General features: G+C 54.5%; 1 protein-coding gene across 2 annotated transcripts in view; it reads right to left on the bottom strand.

Moving 5' to 3' along the window:
• Positions 1–17,004, bottom strand: part of LOC116954984 (endophilin-A3-like) — a 40,275-nt gene that overhangs the window by 11,724 nt on the left and 11,547 nt on the right. Inside the window, exons 2-6 of one of the 2 annotated variants that reach the window (XM_032975888.2) lie at positions 12,575–12,643; positions 10,282–10,354; positions 6,497–6,640; positions 4,853–4,986; positions 1,075–1,233 (exon numbers count right to left, since the gene is read on the bottom strand). In XM_032975888.2, coding sequence (XP_032831779.2) covers positions 1,075–1,233; positions 4,853–4,986; positions 6,497–6,640; positions 10,282–10,354; positions 12,575–12,643 — 579 coding nt within the window. Of the gene's footprint in view, positions 1–1,074; positions 1,234–4,852; positions 4,987–6,496; positions 6,641–10,281; positions 10,355–12,564; positions 12,644–17,004 lie in introns of those variants that run through there. The other variant, XM_032975889.2, reaches the window with a different exon arrangement.

The following is a 17,004-nucleotide window of genomic DNA, read 5'->3' as shown; positions in this document are numbered from 1 at the left end:
GTGGGTCTCTATGACGGTCCATGGATCACTGTGTGAGCCTGTGGGTCTCTATGTCGGTCCATGGATCTCTGTGCGAGCCTGTGGGTCTCTATGTCGGTCCATGGATCTCTGTGCGAGCCTGTGGGTCTCTATGTCGGTCCATAGATCTCTGTGCGAGCCTGTGGGTCTCTTTGTCGGTCCATGAATCTCTGTGCGAGCTTGTGGGTCTCTATGTCGGTCCATGGATCTCTGTGCGAGCCTGTGGGTCTCTATGTCGGTCCATGGATCTCTGTGCGAGCCTGTGGGTCTCTATGTCGGTCCATGGATCTCTGTGCGAGCCTGTGGGTCTCTATGTCGGTCCATGGATCTCTGTGCGAGCCTGTGGGTCTCTATGTCGGTCCATGGATCTCTGTGCGAGCCTGTGGGTCTCTATGTCGGTCCATGGATCTCTGTGCGAGCCTGTGGGTCTCTATGTCGGTCCATGGATCTCTGTGCGAGCCTGTGGGTCTCTATGTCGGTCCATGGATCTCTGTGCGAGCCTGTGGGTCTCTATGTCGGTCCATGGATCTCTGTGCGAGCCTGTGGGTCTCTATGTCGGTCCATGGATCTCTGTGCGAGCCTGTGGGTCTCTATGTCGGTCCATGGATCTCTGTGCGAGCCTGTGGGTCTCTATGTCGGTCCATGGATCTCTGTGCGAGCCTGTGGGTCTCTATGTTGGTCCATGGATCTCTGTGCGAGCCTGTGGGTCTCTATGTCGGTCCATTAATCTCTGTGCGAGCCTGTGGGTCTCTATATCGGTCCATGGATCTCTGTGCGAGCCTGTGGGTCTCTATGTCAGTCCATGGATCTCTGTGCGAGCCTGTGGGTCTCTGTGCGAGCCTGTGGGTCTCCATGTCGGTCCATGGATCTCTGTGCGAGCCTACGTGCCCACCTGTCTCTGACATTGCCTCGAAATGCGGGCCACGTGCCGTAATCGTGAATGTGAAAAATCTTAGCCTCCAGCAAGCTCTCTCTCTCTCTTTCCTCCCTGCCACCACCACATGCCCTCGCACCCCACCTCCCCGCCTCCACTGCCCCCCCCCAGCCCCCCCGTACCTCGCTCTCCAGGAGGTTGCTCATGCTTGTGGCGGTGACGTCGCGAGACTCGTCAAACTTCTCGGCCGCCTGGCGGATCTCGTCGTCGGCCACCTTGCCCTGCCGCTTCTTCTTGTAGTCAAAGTCGAGGCGTCGGCCCTCCAGCTTCTTCAGGTGGTGCTGCAGCCGACACAAAGGCAAAGATCCCCCGTATAGCCTTAACAGACTGGTTGGTGCAAGTGCTGTTAGCGAGTAGAGCTTATGAAGGCCGGTATGGCACACGAGGGGGTGGGTGGCAAGTGCCACGCCTGGCCGCCTTTGTCTCCCCAGTGGCGATGTTTACAACACCGCACCAGGTACTCATTTGAGGCTGAGTTGCCATAGAGGAGGACCAGGACCGGTTCAAATAATCGTCACTGGTGTTGGTCGTGAGCGGGAATCGAACCCGGGTCGCAGGGTTCTTAGCGCGTCGTAGCGCTAACCTCTACCACCAACGCTCCCCCACACACACGCACACACACACGTACACACACACACACACACGTACACACACACACACGTACACACACACACGTACACACACACACACATGTGCACACAACACACGTACACACACACACGTACACACACACACACGTACACACACACACGTACACACACACACACGTACACACACACACGTGCACACACACACACGTACACACACACACACGTGTACACACACACACACACGTACACACACACGTACACACACACGTACACACACGTACACACACACGTACACACACACACACGTACACACACACACGTACACACACACACGTGCACACAACACACGTACACACACACACGTGCACACACACACGTACACACACACACGTACACACACACACACGTGTACACACACACACGTGCACACACACACACGTACACACACATACACGTACACACACACACGTACACACACATACACGTACACACACACACACGTACACACACACACGTGCACACACGTACACACACATATACACGTACACTCACACGTACACACACATACACGTGCACACACACACGTACACACATACACGTACACACACACACACACACGTACACACACACGTACACACACACGTACACACACACGTACACACACACGTGTACACACACAACACACATACACACACACAAGTGCACACACACACGTACACACACGTACACACACACACGTACACACACATACGTGCACACACACACACACGTACACACACATACACACACACACACGTGTACACACACACACACGTACACACACACGTGTACACACAACCCACGTCAAGACGGGGGGGGGGGGGCGCCAGCCAGCGCTAACGTCTAGGCCCCACAGGTCCTGTCCCATCCTCCGCCGAGATCGCGATTCGACGCCGGGGCGGCGACGCCGGGGCCCCGGCAGTTCGCCGCTCGTTGCGGAGGTTCGCTCTTCGAATTTGGACGGCCGCCCTGGTTAATGGCCGCGGTGCGCGCGTGCGCGAGCACGAACCGCGTGGACACGAGTCACGGCGGTACGTTGATGTTCCCGCGACGCCGCTCGCAAGGGTCGGCACCATTCCGTGCCGTCGGGGTGAAAATTTGCCAAATCTTCTCATCATGAAATGCCGGCGTTTCGTTTGTCCGTTTGTCCGTCAACTAAATGGTGAGAGCCCTTCAGAAGGTCTGAATCAAAAAGTTATAGAAAGTGGACCCCCCCACCCCCCAGATATGGGGGTAAAAAGTTGATCTAACAGGCATATATGCCTACACACCCACCATACAATAGAGTCAGTAGTATCTGCAGACGTTGGGGGGGGGGGGTAAATAAGAGGACATCAGTGGGGGCGACGGGCGAGGCGTGAGGCGTTGAGAGGCTCTCGGCAGGAGCTGGAATAAGGACACCAAAATTCTAATTCTAGATTTAAAGCTTTCGTGACTGCAAGGATCCATACTCTTTGGTTCTATTCGGTAAAGTCACGTTTTTTTATTTTTTACCTAAGTGACTTTACCGAATAGAACCAAAGTACCAAAATTCTAGTTCGTAAATTTACTCGGTTGGTTTTCTACGCAGCAGCAACAGCAGCCGTAATCATCGCCCCCTGCTCCTGACAGCACCCCCCAGGGTCACTCTTGCAAATGAGGCTCCCGTCCTGGTCTCTCGAGTTCCCACCGGGGTCACGCAACACATCAACCTCAATCTCGTCTCGCCCACAGGCTTCCCTCTGCCCTCGTCTCGTCGTCTGCGCGAGGCGGCGTTTCGCTGGTGGTCGCCTAAATCGTGGAAATGTCCAGCGCGCGAAGCTCCCGCGTGAATTTGCATCGAGGATGATTCTGTGACGGCGGTGCTACCACCCCCCGAAGTGATACTACAACGGGAGGCTTTGGGGGAAATGGCCCTTCCTATACAACACGTTTAACACCTGGGGCAACGCCACTGCCGACAACAAAAACCCAACAGCAACAGGACACCTTGTTTGCTCGCACACAGTTTAAAGGTCCGCGGTCTGAGCGTGGTTGTGTTTCGCTAAATTCTCCTGTTTGATTTGTACTAGGTGCCTCAGTGAATGTATATGCTCTGACTTTAACATAGCTATTTCTGTGACCAGTTACAAGCTAATCACTCAGCTATTTCAATACTAAATTCTATGCTAATTCCTTTATCAAGGGGTGCCTTTGCGGATGTGTATGCTTTAACATAGCCATTTCTGTGACCAGTCACAAGCTAATCACTCAGCCATTTCAATGCTAAATTATATGCTAATTCCTTTGTCAAGGCGCTTTGTTTCTTCTCACACAGCTTAAAGGCCGTGATCTGAGCGTGGCTTTTTTCACTCCAGCGCTGTCCTCCAGACAGTCTCGTCCCTTCACCTGATGAAGGCCGCTTGTGTTGTGGCCGAAACGTCGTGATTTTTTGTTATTTAATTTTTTACCTACGTGACTTTACCCAATAGAACCAAAGAGTATGGATCCTTGCAGTCACGAAAGCTTTAAATCTAGAAGCAACAGCATCATCGCAAGATATCATCCATCATTAGAGCTCCTTTGCCAGTACCAAAATGTAATAAAAGGGTTTTTCCCCCTTTGTTTTCTGGCAACAAAACCGAAACCTTTTTAACAAGGATTCATGTTACTGCATTAACCACAATACCTGCAGTCAAAATGCAAACAAAAAACATACTACGATAATATATGCATTGTCCTTGAAACCGATTGGTCCACAATCAGTGTTTGGTCCACAACCAGTTTCAAAGACAATGCATATGTTATCATAGTATGCTTTTTCTTTGCATTTTGACTGCAGGTATTGTGGTTAATGCAGACATGAATCCTTGTAAAAAGGTTTCAGTTTTGTTGCCAGAAAAAAGGGGAAAAACCCTATTATCATATAAGATATCATCCGTTTACCAAGGTGTTGCATCTTGATGGATTTCTTTTTTTGCAGGCAAACTATTTTCGTGAAAGACACGAAACCCAACAAAGAGGCTTTGCGGCTCAATGAGGAGTATTCTTTGGGCCTTTCGGTAAAGCCACGGAGATAGGTTGAAAGAAAATGACAAAAAAAACTACGACGTTTCGATCACAACACAAGCAGTCATCTCCTCAACCCACCTACATGACTTTACCGGAAGACCCAAAGAATATGAATTCCTGCAGTCACGAAAGCTTCAAGTCAAGATTCATTTGAGGCTTCTTACCTGACCCCTCCGCCCCCCCACCACCACCACGTCCCCCCCCCCCACCACCCCCCCCCCCCCCCCGCTCCGGCACTCACCCCGATCTCACGGAGTTCCTTGTCCTGCAGGCTCTGCAGGGGGTCAATGAAGTTCTGCTTGACGCTGATGTCCAGCGCATCCTTGGCCTCCGACAGCTGCTTCAGGGACTCGCCCACGTCCACGAGGGCCTGGCCTGTGGCGGGGGTGGGGGGGGGGATGAGGAGATGGCGGGGGGGGGGAGTGGATGGGAGGGGGGGTGGGAGGGGAGGTGGGGGGGTGGGAGGGGGGTGGGAGGGGGGGTGGGAGGCACAGCGCATACACGGCTCGTTCACCACCCTGGGCGCGGGTGAAGTCAGTGGTGAGAGGTGAGGGGTGAGAGGTGAGCGGTGAGGTGGGTGGTGAGAGGTCAGAGGTTAGCAGTGAGCGGTGAGAGGTCAGTGGTGAGAGGTGACAGGTGAGTGGTGAGCGGTGTGAGGTGAGTGGTGAGGGGTCAGTGGTGAGGGGTCAGTGGTGAGAGGTGAGTGGTGAGAGGTGAGAGGTGAATGGTGAGGGGTCAGTGGTGAGAGATGAGCGGTGAGAGTTGAGTGGTGAGAGTTGAGTGGTGAGAGTTGAGCGGTGAGAGGTGAGTGGTGAGGGGTCAGTGGGGAGAGGTGAGTGGTGAGAGGTGAGAGGTGAGTGGTGAGAGGTGAGCGGTGAGGGGTCAGTGGTGAGAGATGAGTGGTGAAAGTTGAGCGGTGAGCGGTGAGCGGTGAGCGGTGAGCGGTGAGGGGTGAATGGTGAGGGGTCAGCGGTGAGAGTTGAGTTGTGAGAGTTGAGTGGTGAGAGTTGAGTGGTGAGGGGTCAGTGGTGAGAGTTGAGTGGTGAGAGGTGAGTGGTGAGAGTTGAGTGGTGAGAGGTGAGTGGTGAGAGTTGAGCGGTGAGAGGTGAGTGGTGAGGGGTCAGTGGTGAGAGGTGAGTGGTGAGAGTTGAGTGGTGAGAGGTGAGTGGTGAGAGGTGAGTGGTGAGAGGTGGGTGGTGAGAGTTGAGCGGTGAGAGGTGAGTGGTGAGGGGTCAGTGGTGAGAGGTGAGTGGTGAGAGTTGAGTGGTGAGAGTTGAGCGGTGAGAGGTGAGTGGTGAGAGTTGAGTGGTGAGAGGTGAGTGGTGAGGGGTCAGTGGTGAGAGGTGAGTGGTGAGAGGTGAGTGGGGAGAGGTGAGTGGTGAGAGGTGAGTGGTGAGAGGTGAGCGGTGAGGGGTCAGTGGTGAGAGGTGAGTGGTGAGAGGTGAGCGGGGAGAGTTGAGTGGTGAGAGTTGAGTGGTGAGAGGTCAGTCGTGAGAGGTGAGCGGGGAGAGTTGAGTGGTGAGAGGTGAGCGGTGAGGGGTCAGTGGTGAGAGGCGAGTGGTGAGAGTTGAGTGGTGAGAGTTGAGTGGTGAGAGTTGAGTGGTGAGAGGTGAGAGTTGAGCGGTGAGGGGTCAGTGGTGAGAGTTGAGTGGTGAGAGTTGAGTGGTGAGAGGCGAGTGGTGAGAGTTGAGTGGTGAGGGGTGAGTGGTGAGAGTTGAACGGTGAGGGGTCAGTGGTGAGAGGCGAGTGGTGAGAGTTGAGTGGTGAGAGGTGAGTGGTGAGGGGTCAGTGGTGAGAGGTGAGTGGTGAGAGTTGAGTGGTGAGAGGTGAGAGCTGAGCGGTGAGCGGTGGCGAGCGAGACGGCGCGCGGGGGCAAGGCACTGACCGAATTGTGACTCGTTGCCCATCTCGTGCCCGAAGCGCAGCATCGCATCTCCCAGCACACCCTCGGGCTGGGGGTAGCCGGTCGTCTTCACCTGCCCACGGATCTTGGACATCGTGTTGAGCATCCCCAGCTTGGCTCGAGATGCTGGGGGGGGGGGGGGGGGGCACGCGGGGGCGGGGCCGGGGGGCATGGGGGCATCAGCAGGGCACCGGTAGCGAGTGGTACCACAAGCAGCAGTAGCAGCAGCAGCAGGTAACCGCTTGCCCACACAGAACCACATACAGCAGCACACGACCACATACAACAACAACCGCCATTCGCCACTAAGTGAAGGTGACGTCGCCACGGCGCTTGTGCCAGGCTATGTGCACTTTTAGGCCACGTGAAGTAACAAACGCCCACTGGCTGGAGGTCAAGCGACAGCCCCGGGTGCCGTGGGTCGACTGACTGAGAAGACTGGCCAATGCACCACCTGTGCCCCCCTACTGTGCCAAGTAATTCCTCGGTGGTGCCGGACGACAGCGCTGTGGTGAGCAATGCCACCACAGCGCTGATAAAAACCCTTTCTGATTCTAATTTCAATCGGCAATTCCCCCTCTTGGCACTTGGTGGCCCTCGACGGGTGCGAGGGGCTGGTAACCCCTCCACATTCAATTTAATTACCACTAAAATCTAAAAACCACATACCTACACAAAACCACGCACGCAGAACCACAAAGACAAAGATCCCCCATGTAGCCTTAACAGATTGTTGGGGAAAGTGCACGGTACACAAGGGGGTGGGTGGCCAGCACCATGCCTTTGTCTTCCAAGTGGTGATGTTTACACACCGCACCAGGTACTCATTTGAGGCTGAGTCGTCCTAGGGGAGGCCTAGGGCCCGGTTCAGATAATTAATCGTCACTGGTGTTGGTGGCCGTGAGCGGGAATCGAACTCGGGCCACCGGGTTTGTAGCTCAGCGCGCTAACCGCTGCATCACCGCTCCACACAGAACCACACACACAGCTCACAGAGACAGAACCCACAAAACACACAGAACCACAGAACCACGCACACAGCACACAACCACATACGCACACAAAACCACACATTGCCATACAACACAAACACACACGAGGGCGTTTCAATGACCCACAGAGCCATGTTGCCTGGAGTCTCGTACTCCTCGTAGAGTCTCCCTTGGCGAACAAGCCTGCGGGGAGTTTCCAGACAAACAAAAAACGGTACCAAAAAAAAAGCCCCTCGTGAATTGTTAAGAAACACAACAATCAGAGAAGCTCGCCCAGACAAGGGACCCGGGACACACCCCTGGAGCCAGGCCTGGGGGTGGTGTTCACCGGCCAGCGCCCGGTGAGCCGGGTGACCCCACCACGTAACCCGGTCGGGCCCAGCCTTAAATGGCTACGTGGCGCCGTGCTGTGGACCCACCGTCCGCAGGACGAAGGGCGAGGGGCGGGTGTGCGATGCCAATGCGGCAGGGAAAGGGATGGTCTCAGGCGGCCTGCTCCTCGGGCCTTAGACACTTGCTGTTGGGACGTAGAATGTCACGTCACTGGGGGGGGGGGGGGGGGGGGGGGAGGAGCCAGAGATGGCGTAGGCGGTGGAAAGGTACCGACTAGATGTAGTCGGTGTCACCTCCACACACAGCATTGACACTGGATGTCAAACTTCTCGATCGGGGGTGGTCTCTCCTATCCTGGAGTAACCCCTGGTGAGTGGCCCCGTGTGGGCGCGGGGATACTCACAAGCCCCCCGGCTGGGTTCTGGTCGGTTGGAGTTTGTCCCAGTGAATGAGCGGGTCACCTCAATGAGACTTCGGGTCTCAGAAAGGAAAACTCTGACTGTTTGCTGTGCTTGTGCACCACACAGCAGTTCAGAGTATTCGGCCTTCTTGGAGACGGTGGGTGAAGTGCTCGATAGAATGCCGCCGACCGACTCCACAGTATTACTGGGCGGCTTCAATGTTCCCGTGGGGAACGATGGAGATATACCTGGAGAGGCGTGATTGGGAGCAATGCCCCCCCCCCTCCGATCTGAACCTGAACGGTGAGATGTTATTGGAATTCTGCGCTAGTCATGGAATGTCAATAACAAACACAATGTTCAAACACAAATATACTCATAGGTGTACTTGGTAGCAGAGCACCTCGGGACGAAGGTCAATGATTGACTTTATAGTTGTGTAATCGGACTTAAGGCTGTATGTTATGGACACGTGGGTGAAGAGAGGGGCAGAGCTGTCAACTAATCACTACCTGGTAGTAAAGTTGCATCCGACGCTTCGGGCACCGACCAGATAGAAGTGGAAGGCCCAAGCGAATCGTGCGAGTTTTCTGGGAACGTCTAGCGGAAGATCCAGTGCAGAAATATTTCAACTTTCACCTCCGGAGAAAACTTTTCCTGCACTCCAGGGGAGGTCGTGGATATTGAGTCCGAGTGGACGGTGTTCGGGACCTTGATTGTGGATGCAGCTGCCAGAATCGGTGGCCTGACAGCAGCTGGTGCCTGTCATGGCGGCAACTCTCGGACCTGCTGGTGGACACCAGTGGTGAGGGAAGCTGTCAAGTTGAAAAAGGAGGCTTTCCAAACCATGCTCAGAAAAAAGTCTCCCGGCTTGCCAAGAGGGCGGCAGCTGCAGCAGTCGCTGAAGCGAAAGCCAGGGGGCATGGGAGGAGTTTGGAGAGGCCATGGAGAGGGACTACCGGGCAGCCTCAAAGGTGTTCTGGAAAACCATCCGACGTTTTAGGAGGCGTCGACGGGACGTGGCCCAGGATCTTTTCAGTAAGGGTTGGCGTTGTCCTCTTTGCCTCTTCAGTCTGTGATCCCCAGCAAGCACTTTAACGGTTTGATGCCGAGTATGAAGCGGCTGGGATGAAGATGAGCACCTCCAAATCTGAGGTAATGGTTCACTCCCGGGGGATGGTGATTTTTTCTCTCCAGGTGAGGGCAGGACAGAGGCCCTTAGTGGAGGAGTTTAAGCTCTTCGGGGTCTCTTTCGCGAGTGATGGTAAGTTGGAGCGGGGAAATCGGCCGGCAGATCGGTGCGACGTCTGCAGTGTTGCGGGCGCTTTACCGTTCTCTGGTAGTGAAGTGGGAGCTGAGTTCTCGAACAAAGCTTTCGGTTTGCAGGTCGATCTACATTCCCACCCTCACCTGTGGTCATGAGCCTTGGGTAAAGACCGAAGGGATGAGATCGCGGGTACAAGGGGCCGAAATGAGGCTTCCCCGCAGGGTTGCCGGGCTCACACTCTGTAATCAGGCGATGAGCTCAGTAATCCGGGAGAGCCTCAGAGTCGAGCCGCTGCTCCTCCGGATCGAGAGGAGCAAGTTGAGGTGGTTTGGGCACCTGGTAAGGATGCCCCCCCGAAAGACTCCCACTGGAACTCTACCGGGCAGCACTTCTCACTGGGCAAAGGCGGGACTATGTCGCTAGACTGGCCTGGAAACGCCTGGGAAATCCCCAGGAAGAGGGAATGGGAGGCGTGGACCGCCCTTACTTAATATTCTGCCACCACGACCCTCACCAGGACAAGCAGACTGAGAAACGAACGAACGAACGAACACACGCGCCAACAGCCGCCCATGCATTGCACAAAATCACCACGCTCGCCGCACTCGCACACACAGCGCACAGCCACATACGCACACAAAACCACACATTGGCGTTCAACGCACACACATGCGCACGCACCGGTAGCCGCCCACACATGGCACAGACTCACCACGCTCACCATACGCTCGCCACTTTACCACGCTCACCACGCTAACCGCTCGCCGCGCTCACCTGGGTTGGGCTGCAGGTATTCCTGCGTCCTGGCGATGAGCTCCACCACCGCCTTGTTGCGCAGGTCCACTTGCTGGATTCCCACACACACAAAACCGTGACATCCGTGACGCGAGGTCTCATGCCAAACCATCGCTCCGCCACAACCACTCGAGACACCGCGGTGGATATGAGATGTTGACTACCTCGCCTAGTATACAGGAGTGCGTGAGTTCGATCCTGACCCTGACGCCTGCTACTGTATATTTGGGTCTGCAGTGTCTGTCTCTCCCCCCGCGGTCACGTGGACTTTTCTCCGGGTCCTCCGGTTTTTCCCCTCCACGTTTAGAAATCGATGTTCGTTTATAGTATTTGGCAGCTGTAAATGTCCTCGTGATGAGTCGCTTTGGTGAGATATCATTCGTGATTGCCAAGTCGCTTCTGACAAAAGAGCTATTGCACCTCAGTGGACCTTACCTGGTTAAAAAATAAATTGTTTAAATAGTTTAGTTTCACGTAGTCTCCCCGGATCCGAAGTTGCTATCTATCCACTGCCATCGAGCGGTGAGACTTGAAACTTTATTTCAACTTAAAATCGATGTTGTCAACCCACTTCCGGAGAAAAGGCCTCCGGAAGGCTGCCGCGGCCTCACAGTGCTGCGACGCTACAGGCGACACACTTAGCGGCCGCCACGGGACGAGATTTCACTACTCCATCTCCACGATGGATGTCCGCCCCCTCGGGCAGTGCTTCAGGCCGGCTTCACGAGCCGCCCCTTTAACCGCAGCCGGGACCAACAGAGGCGGTTTAAAAAAAAAACAATAATTTTTTTTTAAACGAATTTCTTTCGAGCTGCTTTTTGCGTTTCGTTTGTTGTCCTTCCCCCGCACCTCCGATTAGTGCAGTTGCAAAGTAAGTTCGACACGCATATTGCACTATACACTACTATATAATACACTATACACTACTATATAATACACTATACACTACACAACGCACACTTCTGTATACACTACACTATACACTACAATACATCTAAACTGCATTACACCACAATACTAAATTGCAAACTAATTTATTTTGTGTTTAGTTTGCTGTCCTTCCCCCGCACCTACAATTAGCACAGTGGGCTACGTACGTTACAAAAGAAGTCCAACATACATACATACATAGAACCATCGCCCGGCCACCAACAACAACAACAACAACCGTCATTCGGTACTAAGTGGCGGTCACGTCACCACTGTGCTTGCGCCAGGCAATGTGCACTTTAAGGGCCACGTGAAGTGTCAAACGCCCGCTGGCAGGAGGAGGTCACGGGACAAACCCAGGTGCCATGGGTTGACTGACCGAGATGACTGCACCACCTGTGCCCCCTACTGGCCACCACCACCGACACCACCACCGCCGCTGGACGGCACGCGTGGAGGGTGGACTGCACGAGTGGAGGGTGGACTGCACGAGTGGAGGGTGGACTGCACACGTGGGGGGTGGACTGCACGAGTAGAGGGTGGACTACACGCGTGGAGGGTGGACTGCACGAGTAGGGGGTGGACTGCACGAGTAGGGGGTGGACTACACGCGTGGGGGGTGGACTGCACGAGTAGAGGGTGGACTACACGCGTGGAGGGTGGACTGCACGAGTAGGGGGTGGACTGCACGAGTAGGGGGTGGACTACACGCGTGGGGGGTGGACTGCACGAGTGGAGGGTGGACTGCATGAGTGGAGGGTGGACTGCACGCGTGGAGGGTGGACTAAACGAGTGGAGGGTGGACTGCACGCGTGGAGGGTGGACTGCACGCGTGGGGGGTGGACTGCACGCGTGGGGGGTGGACTGTACGAGTGGAGGGTGGACTGCATGAGTGGAGGGTGGACTGCACGCGTGGAGGGTGGACTAAACGAGTGGAGGGTGGACTGCACGCGTGGAGGGTGGACTGCACGCGTGGGGGGTGGACTGCACGCGTGGGGGGTGGACTGTACGAGTGGAGGGTGAACTACACGCGTGGGGGGTGGACTGCACGCGTGGAGGGTGGACTGCCCGCGTGGGGGGTGGACTGCACGAGTGGGGGGTGGACTTCACGAGTGGAGGGTGGACTGCACGCGTGGGGGGTGGACTGCACGCGTGGAGGGTGGACTGCACGAGTGGAGGGTGGGGGGTGGACTGCACGCGTGGGGGGTGGACTGCACGAGTGGGGGGTGGACTGCACGCGTGGGGGGTGGACTGCACGAGTGGAGGGTGGGGGGTGGACTGCACGCGTGGAGGGTGGACGGCACGCGTGGGGGGTGGACGGCAGCGACTCACGGCAAGGTACCTTCTCCATCTCGGTGAACTCCTCGTCCAGCTTCGTGCCCTCCGCCCCTCCCATCTTCTCGCTCACAAACTGCAGCGCACAAAGAGTAGAAGGGAACCCAGTTCTAGTTTCGAAGCCTTCGTGACTGCAAGAATCCATACTCTTTGGTTCTATTCGGTAAAGCCACGTGGGTAAAAAAATAAAACAACAAAAATCACGAGGCAATTCAGATCTACAAACACAGACACGATTTCAACCGAGAAGATGGTTTCAAATTAAGCAACCATTGGAAAGATGTTCTAAATCGAAGCAAACATTAAACGAATTTTCAATGGAACAGTATTATTTTTCAAGTAATGATACCCCAAACTTTCGCAGCTTCTTAAAAAATTCCCTTTTCACACCACCAGCATGTGGACGCTACCTTGCCCCCTCGCCAGCCTGCACAGGTCGACCCTCTCCCCACTTTTCATCATGCTAAGTCCGCCTATTAAAATGCAAATTTTTATGCTAATTCCTTTGTCAAGGCACCTTAATTACTCTCACACAAGCTTAAAGGTCACGGTCTGAGCTTGGCTGTGTTCACTCCAGCGCTGTCCTCGAGACAGTCTGGTCCCTTCACCTGTTGAAGGCCGCTTGTGTTGTGGCGTCGTGATTTTTGTTGTTGATTTTTGTTGTTTTATTTTTTACCTACGTGACTTTACCGAATAGAACCAAATAGAACCCCCCCACCACGCCACCGCGTAGCCTTGAACAGACTGTCGAGTCGCGTTCGCCAGCAGCAACCCATCGCGGTCGAACTCCCTGCGCTTAACGGCGGTAATTGAGTCCACGAAACCTTGTCGTTCAGCGATTTCGGACGTTAAAATACAACACTACTATACACTACACTACTATACACTACACTACTATGGACTACACTATACACTACTGTACACTACACTATACACTACTATAAACTACACACTACACTACTATACACTACACTACTATACACTACACTATACACTACACTCCTATGCACTACACTATACTACTATACACTACACTACTATACACTACACTATACACTACCATACACTACTACACACTACACTACTATACACTACACTATACACTACACTACTATGCACTACACTACTACTACTATACACTACAATACACTACACTATACACTACACTACTATACACTACTATAAACTACACACTACACTACTATACACTACACTATACACTACACTACTATGCACTACACTACTATACACTACACTATACACTATTGTCCACTACACTATACACTACACATTGGGCTCTATGGAGGCCCTTCGTTAAGCGATTCTTCGTCAACAGGGGTTCTACCGTAATGTTTTATTTTACCTGGGAAGGCCCACACTGAGCTGCGTGGAGCAATTATTTTCGGAAGCCCAACGAGAAGTGGCGGTGTCATCATCGACGTGGAAATGTGTAGCAGCCAAATACTCTAAAAGGCGTGTTTGTAAATGCGCAGGGAAAACCGGAGGACCCAGAGAAAAATCCACGCGACCACGGGGAGAGAGACACCGCAAACTCCAAATATACAGCAGCAGCAGCAGGCTTCGTCAGGATCGGGATTGAACCCACGACCTCCTGCATACCAAGCGAGGTAGTTAACATCTCCTAGCCACCGTGATGATGAGAGAGAGACACCGCAAACTCCAAATATACAGCAGTTGGTTTTGTCAGGATCGGGATTGAACCCACGACCTCCTGCACACCTGGCGAGGTAGTTAACATCTCCTAGCCACCGTGATGATGATGAGAGAGAGACACGCAAACTCCAAATATACAGCAGTTGGCATCGTCAGGGTCGGGAACGAACCCACGACCTCCTGCATACCAGGCGAGGTAGTTAACATCTCATAGCCACCGTTCAGGCTGGGCACGGCCACCGCACGAGGGAGAGGGGGGGGGACGGTCAGAAACCCGGGCGGTCCCTTTAAGTCTCGACCAATGCCGACGTTGTTTACACACCGCACCAGGCTGAGTCGACCTAGGGGAGGCCCAGGACCAGATCAGATGTTCGTTCGCGATGTTGGCCCCGGGAGTGAGAACTTGCCCTGTCGTTCCCTACTCACACAAAGGTCTCCCTCCCCGTATGGCCTTCAACAGACTGTTGGGGCGAGTGCTGTTTGCGAGCACCGATGCTGTTTGCGAGCACAGATGCTGTTCGCGAGGTTGGGTGATGCGTGTGTTATCCCACGGTGTCATCCCACCCCCTGACGAATCACCACCGCCTCTGCCACCACTGTTACCACCACCGCCAGAGCCACCATCGGCGCCAGCCCCACCAACAACGAATCGCCACCACCACCACCACCACCCAACTCGTCAGCCCCACGTCACCGCAAATGCGGCCGCGCGTATTGTGATTGTAAAAAATACGATTATTAAAATTACGAAGATTCAAATTACGGTTATTAATATTACGAAGATTCAAATTGCGGTTATTAAAATTGCAGCAATTAAAATTACGACTATTAAAATTGCGACGATTAAAATTACGACGATGTTCATTCACGGTGACGATGACAATAGCCACGAAGCAAACCACATACAGTAAGAGGATTGGCCCGGGCTCTGGCAGAGGTTTGCCCCTGGCGAGCCGAGCCGAGCCTCGTGCGTGCGCGTGCGTGCGCACGCGCGCGCCACACGTGTGCAACAGATGCGCGCGCACTCCCGCTCGTCCCGCTCGTCAAGACCCTCCCCATCTGGAATCGATTCATTGACCCCCCCCCCCCACCACCGTTTCCCCGGGAAACGACGGCCACAGCTCCGGCAGAGACGAGGACAACGATCGGTGGTGGAGAGAGAGAGGCTGAGAGGCCCCCCCCCCAACTCGCTCGCTCGGGTGCTCACCCCACCCCATGCGTCGCACGGAGTGGGGTGTCTGAGTGGGGAGCGGTGGTGCAGCAGTCAGCACGCTGCGGCTACGAGCCCGGTGCAACCCGAGTTCGATTCCCGCTCACGGCCAACACCGGTGACCATTATTTGAACCGGTCCTGGGCCTCTCCTTAGGTGGACTCGGCCTCAAATGAGTACCTGGTGCGGTGTGTAAACATCGCCACTGGGGAGACAAAGGCGGTCGGGCGTGGTGCTGGACACAATCCCCCACTCGTGTGCCGTGCCGGCCTTCACAGGTGCTCGCTAACAGCACTTGCCCCAACAGTCTGTTAAGGCTATGCGGGGGATCTTTGTCTTTTTGTCTGAGTGAGTGTCTGTCCGAGCAAGTGAGTGCCCTAGTGAGTGAGTGTCTGAGTGAGTGTTCGAGTGAATGAGTAAGTGTTTGAGTGTGTGTCTGAGTGAGTGTTCGAGTGAATGAGTGAGTGTTTGAGTGTATGTCTGAGTGAGTGTGTGTCTGAGCAAGTGAGCGCCCGAGTGAGTGAGTGTTTGAGTGAGTGAGTGTTTGAGTGTGTGTCTGAGTGAGTGAGTGTCTGAGTGAGTGTACGAGTGAATGAATGAGTGTTTGAGTGAGTGTCTGAGTGAGTGTGTGTCTGAGTCAGTGAGTGTCTGAGTGAGTGTCTGAGTGAGTGTCTGTCCGAGCAAGTGAGTACCCTAGTGAGTGAGTGTCTGAGTGAGTGTCTGAGTGAGTGAGTGTCTGAGTGAATGTCTGAGTGAGTAAGTGTCTGAGTGAGTGTCTGAGTGAGTGTGTGTCTGAGTGAGTGTCTGAGTGAGTGTGTGTCTGAGTGAGTGTGTGTCTGAGTGTGTGTCTGAGTGAGTGAGTGAGTGACTGAGTGAGTGTGTGTCTGAGTGAGTGTGTGTCTGAGTGAGTGTGTGTCTGAGTGAGTGTCTGAGTGAGTGAGTGTCTGAGTGAGTGACTGAGTGAGTGTGTGTCTGAGTGTGTGTCTGAGTGAGTGAGTGTGTGTCTGAGTGGTGTGTGTCTGAGTGAGTGAGTGTGTGTCTGAGTGAGTGAGTGTGTGACTGAGTGAGTGTGTGTCTGAGTGAGTGTCTGAGTGAGTGAGTGTCTGAGTGAGTGTGTGTCTGAGTGAGTGAGTGTCTGAGTGAGTGTGTGTCTGAGTGTGTGTCTGAGTGAGTTGAGTGCCCGAGCGAGTAAGCGAGCGCGTGCGTCTCGTGCCGCGTGCGTGGGGAGAGGGGACCGCCGTGGCATCACGCGGCTAGCAGTGACCCGGAGCTCGCCGAACAATGGCGCTCTCGATGAAAGCAGGCGGGCGGGGGGGGGGAGATGATAAACAAACCGAGCTAGGAGCGAGCGAATCTACGAAATCGTCTGGGTCGGGGTCACGATGACGCCAACGCGAACAGCAGCAGCAGCAGGGAGAGCGACCCAGGGCGTTATTGTTTGAGACTTCCTGCAAAATCCTGTGGTTTGACTCCGGGGGTATGGGTGGGTTGTGGTGGCGGTGGTGGGAGTGGGGGGAGGCGATGGTGCCCCCCTTCTAACCCCCCACCCCCAC

This window comes from Petromyzon marinus, chromosome 57 (assembly GCF_048934315.1).
Source record: "Petromyzon marinus isolate PM22_M1 ecotype Great Lakes invasive population chromosome 57, UKy_Petmar_22M1.pri1.0, whole genome shotgun sequence".
In the NCBI taxonomy this organism is placed as follows: Eukaryota; Metazoa; Chordata; class Hyperoartia; order Petromyzontiformes; family Petromyzontidae; genus Petromyzon; species Petromyzon marinus.
Note: the sequence above shows the minus strand (reverse complement) of the source record. Positions and strands in the feature narration are given on the sequence as shown.